The sequence below is a fragment of the Mustela erminea genome, chromosome 3 (genome assembly GCF_009829155.1).
Source record: "Mustela erminea isolate mMusErm1 chromosome 3, mMusErm1.Pri, whole genome shotgun sequence".
NCBI lineage: Eukaryota > Metazoa > Chordata > Mammalia > Carnivora > Mustelidae > Mustela > Mustela erminea.
The window spans coordinates 96,615,637-96,629,030 of record NC_045616.1 but is presented as its reverse complement, the minus strand read 5'-3'; the positions used below and the strand labels follow the sequence as shown (position 1 = coordinate 96,629,030).

Genomic DNA, 13,394 nt, shown 5'->3' with positions numbered 1-13,394 from the left:
AGGAATAGGCTAAATAGATAATAAGAATTTGTATGTGTTCATAGGTTCTTCAAATTAGATAACATGCCAAGTACCAAAGAAAATAAATAAAATCAAAATCAGTACCTAGACATGTCAAGGTGGGACTGCAAAACCAGAAACCAAATGCATAAAAGAAGAGCCAGTTGATCACCAACTTATATATTTATATATATACACACCAACTTGTAAATGTATATTTTATATACATGGACTTCTCTATTTATGAATGCTAGAAAGAAATGAAATACTCTTTGTCACTGGCTGAGGACCAGTAAAATTAACCTAAAATTCTGTACATGCCTGCTGTCTCATTATGAATAAACACATGGGAAACAAAGTCTGGAACTGTTTATTATTCATAGATCCTCACTGAAGGAAATCCTGAAGGATGTACTTAAAGAATAAGGAGCTCTCTAGAAAGTAAAGATCCAACCTATTACTGAGAAAATATATTGCTAAATACATGGGCAAATCTAATAATGGTTTAGAAAATCTAAATTGAGATTTGAAAAATTGAGATAGAATTATAATGTCAAATAAAAATAACATGAAAGATTGAAGGGAGGTGTTGAATTAAAAGCATTTGATGTCCTTTCTTCAGGAGGAGCCTGAAGATAATTTTTAACTCCAGACATTCAAGTGAACCTTGTAGGCAGAATAATGTCCCTATTCTAATTCATAGACCTTGTGACTATGTTATCTTACATTCTGGAAAAAGGTCTTTGTGGATGTGATTATGTTTCAGATTTTGAGATTGAGTGATTATCCTCGATTACCTAGGGAGCCCAATGTAATCACAGGTGATAGGGAAAGAGGGAAGCAAGAGGTATGATGGCAGAACGAGACCAAGCAAGTGATACCATTGTCAGCTTTGAGGATGAAAGGGAACTGTGAGTCAAGAAGTACAGCAACCTCTAGAAGCTGGGAAAGGCAAAGAAATGGATTCTTACCTAGAGCTTCTAGAAGAAACCCAGTACTCCTCATATCTTGATTTTAGCCCAGTGAACTCCAAACTTCTGACTTTGAGAATGTAAGATGATACATTTATGTTACATCATTGTATTTGTGAAATTTGTTACAGCAGCAATAGGAAAATAATACAATGCCATTTAAATGTGGAAGTAACAAACACAATCTAACGTTATTTTTCAAGTAGTAGCAAAAAAAAAAAAAAGAAAGGAAAATAAAACTAGATAGGAAGGAAAGTATAATGGGAAATAGAATTAACAAATAATAAAGAAAAAACAAATAAAGAAATCAAATATATCCATAATAAAATATTAAATTCATTTTTATATTATATAATTAGGTTTTATAATTTTAACCATATGCTTTTTTGTAAGAGACTTGGAGAAAATGAAAGCTGAAAGTAAAACAGAAAAAAATACCAAGAAAACATCAACGTATTACTAGTATATTAATATTTGTTAATATCAGATGTAATGAACTTTAATACAGAAAACATTAGGAGGGTACATATGGTTTCTATACAATAGTAAAAAATAATTCAAAATAAATTATAAAAATTCAGAGAGTTAGTTTCAACTTAATTTCAACATAAAGGAAAAATTAGCCAGAATCAGAAGGGAGCAACAAATGTATAACCACAATGGAATTTTAGCACCTCTTTTTCAGTTACAGATTTAAAAATAAATTTAGAATTTCTAATTTTCTTAAGCAATTTTATGTCAGAGTTGGGTATGTCACTAGATCTAATGCACATGTATAGCTTTGTTCCAACACATTTGAAAAATATACATTTTTAAAATTTTAATTCCAGGATAGTTAACATACAGTGTTACATTACTTTCAGGTGTACAATAATGTGATTCAAATTTCTATATTCATCACCATACTTATATTCTTAAAATCCCTTAACCTTTTCACCCATGCCCCCCACCCATGTCCCCTCTAGCACCCTCCAGTTCTCTATATTTAAGTGTTGGGTTTTTTGTTTATTTCTTTACATTTTAAATATGCATGGGACATTTACAGACCTGCACAGATATTAAATCACAGATGCTGCTGATGAGCTGGGAAAATGTGAATTGAAAACTAACCATTTTAATCATCAAAGTGTAGATGTCGTTGGTGTAATTGACAAGAGGGTTGCACGTAATTTTACAATTTTTAATTTAGAAATGGCATTCAGATGGCTATAACAGAGTGAGGAATGAAAAAAAAATTTTTTTATTTCTCTCTCACACACCCGCAAAGACTAATTAGTGAATTGTTTGTAATAGTAAAAATTCTGTAGAATCTAAACATCTTTGCTCATCAGTAGGAAATTGCTTAAATTATAGTATAGAAATAACAGCAAGAAAAATAAAACAACAAAAATGTGAACAACTAATTCCGGACAGCTTAGTAGGTGCCTGGCATTGTTTTTAAGTTTTCTCTGCGTTTACTTATCCAACACATTCACTAAACTCACATTAAAGTGTTCTATATGTAGAGACTCAGTCAGTTAAGCATCTGACTTCCACCAGGGGATGAACTCAGGGTCCTGGGATCGAGTCTTGCATTGGGCTCCCTGCTCAGCTCCCTGCTCAGTTGGAATCGGCTTTTCCCTTTCCTTCTGCCCTACCCCTTTCTTTAAATAAATAAGTAAATGTGTGTACGTAGGTATGTCTTATTAAATTAATCTTTATTATTTATTTATTTATTATCTAATCTATATATTTATTAAATAAATCTAATAAGATCTAATCTTATTAAATCTCCTAACCTGCACTATAAACCCTACATGGTAGATAGTGTCCTTATTATCCCTTTTTTCTGTAGAGATGACAGAGGCACAAGAAGGTTCAGTAAGTTGCCAAAGGTCACATAACTAGTAAAATTGAAAAGGTAGTTAAAATTGTGCTTTCATATAGTTTGCTCTGAAGCTCTTCAAGATACAGTATTCAAATAGCAAGTTGTAGCATATTTTTCATGGTTATATTCTGCCTCTGTGTAAAAATACTAATTTCCTCATGCCCCCCCCTTTTTTTAAGATTTTATTTGTTTATTTGACAAAGAGAAAGAGATCACAAGTAGGCAGAGCAACAGGCAGAGAGAGAGCGGGAAGCAGGCTCCCCGCTGAACAGAGAGCCCAATGCGGGGTTCAATCACAGAATCCTGAGATCATAACCTGGGTCAAAGGCAGAGAGACTTAACCCACTGAGCCACCCAGCTGCACTCCTCATGCCCTTTTAAAAATGATTACTATCAGTCTTTTAAAAATTTTGCCAGTGTTATGATATAAAATATTTTGCTGTTTTAAATTGTTTTTTTAAATGTGACTCTTCTATCTGAAAATTATTTTTGTGCCTGTGAAGCAGAGATCTTTCAGTATTTATCAAACAGAAAGCCATGTCCTAATACCCGATACTATTTTTTGTAATAAAAAAATGAAATCCGGTAAAATTCAAAACAAGATAGAATTTTATTTTTGAAGTATTTTTAATGAAATAAGACAACATGCTTTAGTATTATATCATAAAAGATGTGTGATTAAAAATTTAATAATTCTCGGGGCACCTAGGTGGCTCAGTGGGTTAAAGCCTCTGCCTTCAGCTCAGGTCATGATCTCAGGGTCCTGGGATCAAGCCCCACATCGGGCTCTCTGCTCACCAGGGAGCCTGCTTCTTCCTCTCTCTCTGCCTGCCTCTCTGCCTACTTGTGATCTCTGTCTGTCAAATAAATAAATAAAATCTTTAAAAAATATTTAATAATTCTCATTTTTTCTTAGAATTAAAATTTAATCTTATTTTCAGTTCTGTTAAATTGTTGGAGATAATTCAGTTGTTAATGTAATCATCAAAAATGAGTCACATAATCTCTATTGACTGTAGAAAAGTTTATTTTTACTTCCATTTTCTGTTTCCTTTCTAGGAAAGATTTCTGTGTTCACAAAGATGAACCATGTGATACTGTTGGTAAGTGCACGTAAAAGTTTTTACACTTTGAGGAGTTCTGGACACCTTTAATACATCATTTGTTTAAGTATAGGAAATTATTTGAGAGTGCTGGTTTTAATGGAATGTCTTTTTCTTTAGACTGTCGGAGGTATGTATTTCCAACCTTATGTTTAATCATTGGTCAACACTTCAGTTATTAATGAAACAGCTTAAAGACACAAATACACTATATACTGGAGAAAAATTTTAAACTAGGTTTTAAGAATCTCATGAGTTCTTTTTTCTTATCATCACAGAGATGTACGCATGGGTTCAGTAAAATTCTATTATTATTGCTAAACCAAGGCAAAATGTATTAATGTCAATGTGATTGACCTTTTTCAGGCTAATGGATTTTCTTTTTTCTAGTAATGTATGTTTGAAATTCTTTGCAGACTGTCAAGGAAATTCATTTCATTTCCCTGATTTTCTGTACATAAAGTAGTAAATTTTCTGTATTTTGACCTGGATATTTAAATTCCTAAAACAATAACCACACACGCAGTAGAAACCATGAAACCACAGCTCTTAATTTTGAGAGAATGGCTACATATTTGCTAACATAAGTGATATATCTATGTAATTTACATAACTATATATATAACCATGTATTAATTATACTGCTGTCTACATATATTATTTTTAAGCCATGTAGCTGTATATAATAAGGCATTATTGATAAAGTATAGTTAAGAATCATGGTCTGGCTTTGACATATGATGTGGGTTGTATTTCTGTAGGGTAGGATGTATTTTAACTTAACCATTTTTGACGTGTCATATGTTCTTGGTAAGGATGAACAACCTAAAAAGGGCAAAAGCAGGATAAAGGGGTACAGGTATTTTAAAAAAATCAGTTCTAACTAGTTCCATCATCTTAAGTTCTCATCAACCTTAGGTGATGAAAATCTGAGATAGTAAGTGGAAAATAGTTATAGTTAGTGTAAAGCACTTAATGATGGAGTCAAAGGAATATTTGGTTCACAAGGGGCTGTAGCATAAAAAGATCTGGACACCCCAAGGAAAAGCTGACTTAGGGATGATCTTTCTAATGTCTTCTCACCTGCTTGCTGCAGTGTTTCATTTGTTTGTTTGTTTGTTTTGTTTTTTTTCTCCTTTTCTTGTCAAAATCTCTAGAAATTAATCCTCAGTGTATAGCTTTAATCAACCTAACCACACAAATTTTGAATTACCAATGAAGACTGTGTCAAGACAATTACCTTTCCCTCCACTTAAACAATGGTGCTGCCCCTAAAACCTTCTTTAATATAGGCAGATCCACTTCTTGCCTCACTCAAGTATCTGAGAAAAATCAGCATCTGGGGCAGTGTCTCCCATAATTATGCATGCTTAACTGCCTCTTCCCAGTGTGGACACACAGCCTAAAGAAGCAAGTGTTACCATGAGGCAAACCAGTTTCCTTTTGATTACGTCTATGTTTCACATCTTGCTAAATCTGCTATTTGAAAATAGCATACATATTCATGATATGCATTATCTGTGAAACTTATTTTCTGGTTTAAAGCACATTTGAATAATGAAGTACCTTGATGTGTTTGGACCATCAGAGTTCATCAGGAAAGCAGTATAATCAGTCCCTCTCTCTGTTCAACCTGTCCATGAAGACTTTGGTAGAAACTGGTTTTAAATATTATAACATAGGATTCGTAAAGTCCAGTGCCCTTCCTGAGATCTGTCGTTATTTCTGAGTGCCTAGATTCTTGGGGTCGTCTTCTTGACGGCATTGTTGAATCACCGCACCCTTCATCCACAGGCCATGGGCTAACTTCTGGGCTTCCAAATGTGTGAGGAAGTAAATATCTTTATTATTTAAAAAAACTTAAGGTTTTTATTTCTGTAACTTGCAGCATAAGAGGTAGATTTTCCCTGATACTCACTCATAGTCATTTATAAGGAAAGAAGAATATGGGGCAATAGTAATAATTTTTTCTATGATTAAAGGAAGCAGGTAAACTTCTCATTGAATTATTCCCAAAGTTAAACAAATATACGTGGCTTACAGGTGATCTTAACAGCTCTCAATCTCTAGTGTCACAAAACAAAAGAGAATAGGTCTTATCAATAAAATGTTTAAGTGACACACATTTTAAAATCTCCTTATGTAATACTATGGGCTGTATCTTGCCACATGCTTTTTTTTTTCTTTCTTCTTTTTTTAAGAGAGAGAACATGTACAAGTAGGAGTGGGAGCTGGGGGTTAGGAGCGGGCAGAGGGAGAGAGAAATTCCTAAGTAGTCTCCACCCCCAGAATGGAGCCTGATGTGGGATTCAGTTTCACAACCCCAAGATCATGACCCCAAGATCATGACTTGAACTGAAACCAAGAGTTGGTTGCTTAACCAACTGAGCCACCCAGGCTCACCTGTCAAATGCTTTTCTTACATCAGTGTATACCTTCCTGACTCTTCTATTACTGATGAAGGCAGCCCATTTCACACTGGATACTATATAATGAAAACTTTGCAAGAAAGGAAAATGAATTTTGTATTTATTAGCTTGGATAATATAGACCTGAATGATGACCTTAAGATGGCAATTTCTCTTAAGTCTCCTAGTAGGTATAGTAAGAGAGGAAAGACAGCAGACAAAGCTTTGAATTTATCGTATTAACTTGAATTATTCATGAAGAGGAATGCTTGTATTTTAAAAACAATGGTTGGACTTAGGCTATATTTTGTAATTTGAGCAACACATGAATCAACATTATCTCACTTAATTCCTTCACAATCCAAACTCTCTCATTTTATTATCATAACTTTATAGGTAAAGAAAACACCAAAATAGAACAGAGTTTGGATTTTGAAGTTAGATATCCAGATTCAAATCAGACTTCTGCTGTTTATTACCTGCACAGATGTGGGCACATTATTTAACACATTGTGAAAGTTTGGATTCCTCACTTTTGCCATAGAATCTATATTCTTGATCCCACAGAATGTTGTGAAACTGTAACATTTGTGAAGGCGGCTCATTTTTAATTGGCATTCAGTATGCACTAGATCTCTCACGTCCCTTTTTATTCCTTTTGAGGTGTTACAAATTTGCCCAGCATCACTGTTAGTAAGTGTGGTACTGGCCTCTGTCTCAGATCTTAGAATAATGGGTCTGCTTTCCTCTATAGTGTGATATGTTTGTATAATAGAGGACAATACTGTTAGAAGATTGAAGGTGAGAAAATTTAAGTTTGAATGAAGTTACAGATTAAATTATATAAATTAAAATACATAAAGAAATGGCAAATACAAACGTGGAAATAACTTATTTATCAGCATTTTAACTTTGTAACAATATTTTGCTCATTTGCTGATAAAAAAGATATGTACATCTTAAATGTGTTAGGCTATATTTGTGTTATTGGATATTAAAAATAAGTGCTTCATTTGATAAATTGTACATATTTTTAAGCTTATATTTGAAAAGCTGTTTAGAGGGTAAAAAGTACAAGTTGTTTTTCCATTTCCCCAGTTACTTTTTCTTATTGTTTTTGTCACATGGATGGTTTGGTAGATTGGTGAGTAAATATAGAGATGTTGGACGAAAAAGATGCTATTATATGTTTTTATCAACACAACATCACTTCTAATACATATGCACGTTCACCTTTTAACATTCCTGAAGTTGAGATTCATTTTGTAGCCGGAGACCTCTTAGAATTGTGCCAGTGTAATTCAGAACTTTTAAGTCTTAGGTTGCGTGAACCCTGTGATAACCTCAAATTTCAGGAGAAATAATATACAATCCTGGATGCAAGAGGCAACTGTTTGCTGGTGGTGCTGGTGAAGTTGCCTTACTTTCTGTGGCAGCAGGATAATGATCCCCAAAGATGTACAGGTTCCAGCCCTGGAACCTAGGAATAGGTTGGGTTACATCACACAGGAAAATGAAGGTTTCAGATGGAATTAAGGCTGCCCATTAACTGAACTTAAAATAGGGGGATTATCCTGGGCTGTCTTGTTATGCCCAATGGAATTGCAAGGATCCTTAAAAGCTTAAGAGGAAGGCAGAAGAGCTGAGTCAGAGGGAGATGTAATTACTGAAGAAAGGCCCAAAGAGATGTAACGTGAGAAGGTTTGAACTCATCATTACTGCTTTTGAAGGTGGAAGAAAGTGAAAAATCAGTAGTCTTTGTATCTGGAAAATGCAAGGAAATGGATTCACCTGTAGAACCTCCAGAAGAATGCACAGACGGCCTTCTGATACCTTGGAGTTGGCCAGTGAGAGCTGGGTCAAGCTTCTAATAAAGAGAATTTAAAATAGTAAACTTGGGCGTTTTAAGCCAGTTAATTTGTGGTAATATATTGCAATAGCCATAGAAAATAATATACTTTCCAATAAATAATTACCTACTCCCATGACTTAGAACAAATCCAGAAATCCAGTGCTCTCAAATCTTTATAGACTGTGGGGTCAATAGTCCTCACCCAGCAGTTTATTTTAAGAACTGGTAATGATTTTTGCATTAGAAAAAAAGTAGCAATTTGTATCATGACATATAAATATGTGTAAAGAGCAACAAACTAGGGTTGTGCTAAGAAACATGAGTCGATAGTTGACCAATTCTAGCTGAGAAACCAAACTAAAAAAATGGTCTTTCTCATCTATGAGTAGTGAAAGAACTATAATCAATTCTTTAAAATCTTTTTAAGAAAATACCAAGTGTTGGGGCGCCTGGGTGGCTCAGTGGGTTAAGCCTCTGCCTTCGGCTCAGGTCATGGTCTCAGGGTCCTGGGATCGAGCCCCACATCGGGCTCTCCACTCAGCGGGGAGCCTGCTTTCCTCTCTCTCTCTGCATACTTTTAATCTCTATTAAATAAATAAATAAAATCTTAAAAAAAAATACCAAGTGTTAAGGATTTTACAGATGATTTCTACTAAAATTACACGAACAGACCATTCCAATATTATATAAGCTATTTTAGAAAATAGAAAAAAGTTAATTAAACCCATATAAATTTCTTACCAAATCCTAAAAAGGACAGTGTAAGAAAGGAAAACAATAAGTTTTTCTTACTCAGGAAAGAAATGAAAGAATTCTAAACTAAATATTAGCAGATATCATCTCACAAGGTATTTTTAAATAACCCAGTAGAGTTACTTTATTTTAGATTTATTCCAGAAGTACAGCGGTAGTTTAACATTAGAAAATCTTAAAATGTAACTGTGTAATACAATTAAAGATAAAAACCATATGATCATCACAACGGAAAAAGAAAATGTCCTTCATACAACTGAAAACACATTCATGGTAAAGACTCTTGGCAAAAGAGAACAAAGTAGAAACTTTATTAACTCACTTAAAGATATTTACACAAAATACATAAATATCTTTTAAAAATAGTGAAGCATTAAAAGCATTCCTCTCAAAATCAGAAACAGAATTTTATTTTCACTGTTTCTATTCAACAGTGCATTAGAAATTTTAGGCCTTAAAATGAAGTGGATGTGATGATTGTCTCCATTAAAAAAAACATTATGGAATTAAATTGTTAAAATTAACAGGAGAGTGAGGTGGTTAAATATCTAAGTAATATTCAGTCACCACTTGCATTTTATATACCAGCATTTGGCAGTGAAACATTTAATTCAAAAATTCTATTAAATATATGAAAAAAAAACAAAATTCTTTGGAATACATCTAATAACAAAATGCATAGGACATATGGAGAAAATTATTGAGCTATTTTATAATTCAATCCAAGAGGGCATAACTCACTGAAGATATAAACTATACTCATGGTCTGAAAGTCTAAAGGTGAAACCAAATGGGCATTTTCCTCAAATTGACCTAGTGATGGAATTTATTTCAATAAAAATTCTAAAAGAGTTTTGGAGGAAAATTGACAGGTTGATTCTAAATGTTATAGAAGAGATTAGGCCTACGAATTCGCAAGACATTAGTGAAGAAAGAATATGGAAGGAGAATCTTCTCTATCACTTATCAAGTATGGTATGTGATAAATAGGACAAGGCTGCTGCATGTGTTAGGGAAGTAGACAAAGCAGAACACTGTGAGAGCAGAACACATGCTGTTAAGATCCTTATGTACAGGGGCGCCTGGGTGGCTCAGTGGGTTAAAGCCTCTGCCTTCGGCTCAGGTCATGATCCCAGGGTCCTGGGATCGAGCCCCATATCGGGCTCTCTGCTCAGCAGGGAGCCTGCTTCCTCCCCTCTCTCTCTGCCTGCCTCTCTGCCTACTTGTGATCTCTGTCAAATAAATAAAAAAAAAAAAAAAAAAAAAAAAGATCCTTATGTACAAGGAGACAAGTTAAAATGAATCGCATGGTTTAAATTTATAAAAAATCAGAAGAGAAAATACAGAAAGTTAATTTCATATTTTTGAGATACAGACAAGGGTTTTTAAAATAATACAGAAATGCTAATTATAAAGGAAATGTTCGATAAATTCAACTATATTTACATTTGAAATTCCTGTGTATCAAAAAATATCATAATAGCATGGGGGTGGGGAACAGGATTCTCTGAGGTAGAAGATAACCATATTCATGGATTTTAAGGTGCCTTGATTGTCATTGATTTTGAGACTTACCACTATATAATGTACCACTGAAGAGGAAAAAACAACAATGCAGGAAATTCTTAATTGTAAGACATTATCAACTGTAAGGCAAATCACAATGTGGAATAACGTCAATCTTGGAATTACTGATTGTATTTGCAACACACATAACCAAAATTATTAGAACTTAGAATATAAAAACAAGAAACCAACAAGAACAAGAAACAAACAAGAATTATATGTACTGAATAAAACCGAAGACTCTAGCAACCATTTTTAGAGCAGAATACATGAAGGGTAAATTAAAAGAGAAAGAAGAGCGAGAGAGGGAGAAGGGAAGATGAAAGGGAGGGAGGGAGGGACTGAGAGGGGAAGGGAAAAGAGAAGGGAAGGAAAGAAGGGAAAAGAAAGGGAAGGGGAAGGGAAGGAAAAGTATGTCAACCCATTAGTAGATATATGTTCAGATTACAAGGAGATTTCTCCCAAGAGAGTGATTTTAAAAGAAAGCCTGATATTACCAAGTTTGCTTTTTAAAATCAGAACAAAAATCTCCCATTCTTTTGGGAAATCCTAAATAAAATCATGTTGCAGTTTCTTGTTCTGATTCCATATATATCTTCTGTTTTTACATCCGTCTTTGACTTTCTGTGCTATGTTCCAGGTAACTTTCTCATCAGTATTTCTTAGTTTATACCAACTGTCTATTTTCTTCCTGCATTTAAAAAAAAATTATTTATTTATTTAAGAGATAGACTGCATGGGGCTGGGAGTAGCAGAGGGAGGGGGAGAGGGAGAGAATCTCAAGCAGACACCCTACTGAGCATGGAGTCCAGCTTGGGGCTTGACCTCTTGACACTCAGATTATGACCTGAGCCAAAACAAAGAGTTGGACACTCAACCAACTGAGCCACCAACGTGCCCGTTCTTATATTTCTTAATCATCTCATATGTTCAGCTTCAAGGATTTTTTTATTTCAATAGGTCTTTCATTTCTAAACACGCTGTTTGGTCTAAATCATTAAAAGTATACTTTTTAACATTCACTTTAATAATTCTGTCCTTGACATTCTTGTGGTCGTAGTCCTATTTGCTCATTTTGTTGAATCTTGTTTTTGGTGACTTGGTGTTTGTCACTCAGTCATATAATTTTGTATTTGAGTTCTTATTTCTTTTATCTGTGGGAATCCTGTATAACCTGAAAAAGAGGTACTTTTCTCAAGATACATTTTTTTTTTCCACAGGGCCACCTTAGGAGTGTCTAAGTTAATTTCTAGGGTTAGATTCCTTGGATCATTCGGGTAATGTAAAGTAGATGTGCCAACTATGAATATTCTGAGGAGAAACCTTTTTAAAAAACAGAGTCTAGGTCAAAGTAGACAAGTTTTTATGCCATTATCTTTTGCCAGGGAGTGGTTGTTTTTCTAAACTACTCTTTCATTGTGTTGAGAAAGAGGAAAATGATATCCCCTTCTTCTCACTTTATATAGGTATAGCTTTATGTAGAAGTTCCAGTTCCAAGGTCTTACCTTGAGCAGTCTCTCTTTTTGTCTCAGTAGCATGTCTTAGACAGAACACCTTTGATTTTGAGTTTGGCAAATCCCAGAAGGGCTAGCACATTAGTGCCTGCCAGCTCGGAGCTCCACATTCTCCTTTCTTTTCCTTAGGCTTGCAGGAGGATTTCCCTTATTTATATACTCAGCCTTGAATTAGGGGACTTTTGTAATTTTTAATTCAGCATTTCTATGTATAGGGTTGCAAACAGAATACATTATGTGTATCTACAAATACCACCTGTTCATTTCTTTAGAGTGACAGGTTACTTTCTGTTCATTTTTGGGTGAATGTCAACCCAATTCTCAAGTCTGAATAACCAGTATTTGTTAGATATTCTTTTTTGTTCTTGTTTTTTAAATTAATTATTCTAATTAACATATAATGTATTATTTGTCCCAGGGGGACAGGTTTGTGAATTGTCAGGCTTCCATACTTCACAACACTCACCATACAACATACCCTTCCCAATGTCCATAACTCAACCACTCTCTCCACCGCCCCCATCAACCTTCAGTTTTTTTTGTAAGATTAAGAGTCTCTTATGGTTTGTCTCCCTCCTGATCCCATCTTGTTTCATTTTTTCCTTCCCTACCTCCCAAACCTCCCAATTCCTCATATTAGGGATATTGTATGATAATTGTCTTTCTCTGATTGATTTATTTCACTCTGAATAATACCCTCTAGTTCCAGCCATGTCGTTACAAATGGCAAGATTTCATTTCTTTTGATAGCTGCATAGTATACCATTATATGTAATGGAATACTATACATATATACATATACATACATATATATATCTATATCTAACTATATTTAAATATAGATAGATATCTCACATCTTCTTGATCCATTCATCTGTTGATGGACATCTAGGTTCTTTCCATAGTTTGGCTGTTGTGGACATTGCTGCTATAAACATTCGGGTGCACGTGCCCCTTTGGATCACGACATTTGTATCTTTAGGGTAAATACCCAGTAGTGCTATTTCTGGGTCATAGGGTAGCTCTATTTTCAACTCTTTGAGAAACCTCCACTGTTTTCCAGAGTGGCTGCACCAGCTTGCATTCCCATCAACAATGTAGGAGGGTTCCCCTGTCTCTGCATCCTCTCCAACACCTGTTGTTTCCTGACTTGTTAATTTTAGCCATTCTGACTGGTGTGAGGTGGTATCTTACTGTGGTTTTGATTTGTATTTCTGTGATGCTGAGTGATTTGGAGCACTTTTTCATGTGTCTGTTGGCCATCTGGATGTCTTCTTTGCAGAAATGTCCGTTCATGTCCTCTGCCTGTTTCTTGATTGGATTATTTATTCTTTGGGTATTAAGTTTGATAAGTTCTTTA

General features: G+C 34.5%; 1 protein-coding gene across 2 annotated transcripts in view; it reads left to right on the top strand.

Annotated features, from left to right (window-relative positions):
* The window catches only part of ADAMTS19 (ADAM metallopeptidase with thrombospondin type 1 motif 19), a 252,739-nt gene that overhangs the window by 68,908 nt on the left and 170,437 nt on the right, over nucleotides 1-13,394 (top strand). For both annotated transcript variants that reach the window (XM_032336832.1, XM_032336831.1), the window contains exon 7: nucleotides 3,898-3,941. In XM_032336832.1, coding sequence (XP_032192723.1) covers nucleotides 3,898-3,941 — 44 coding nt within the window. The remainder of the gene's footprint in view (nucleotides 1-3,897; nucleotides 3,942-13,394) is intronic.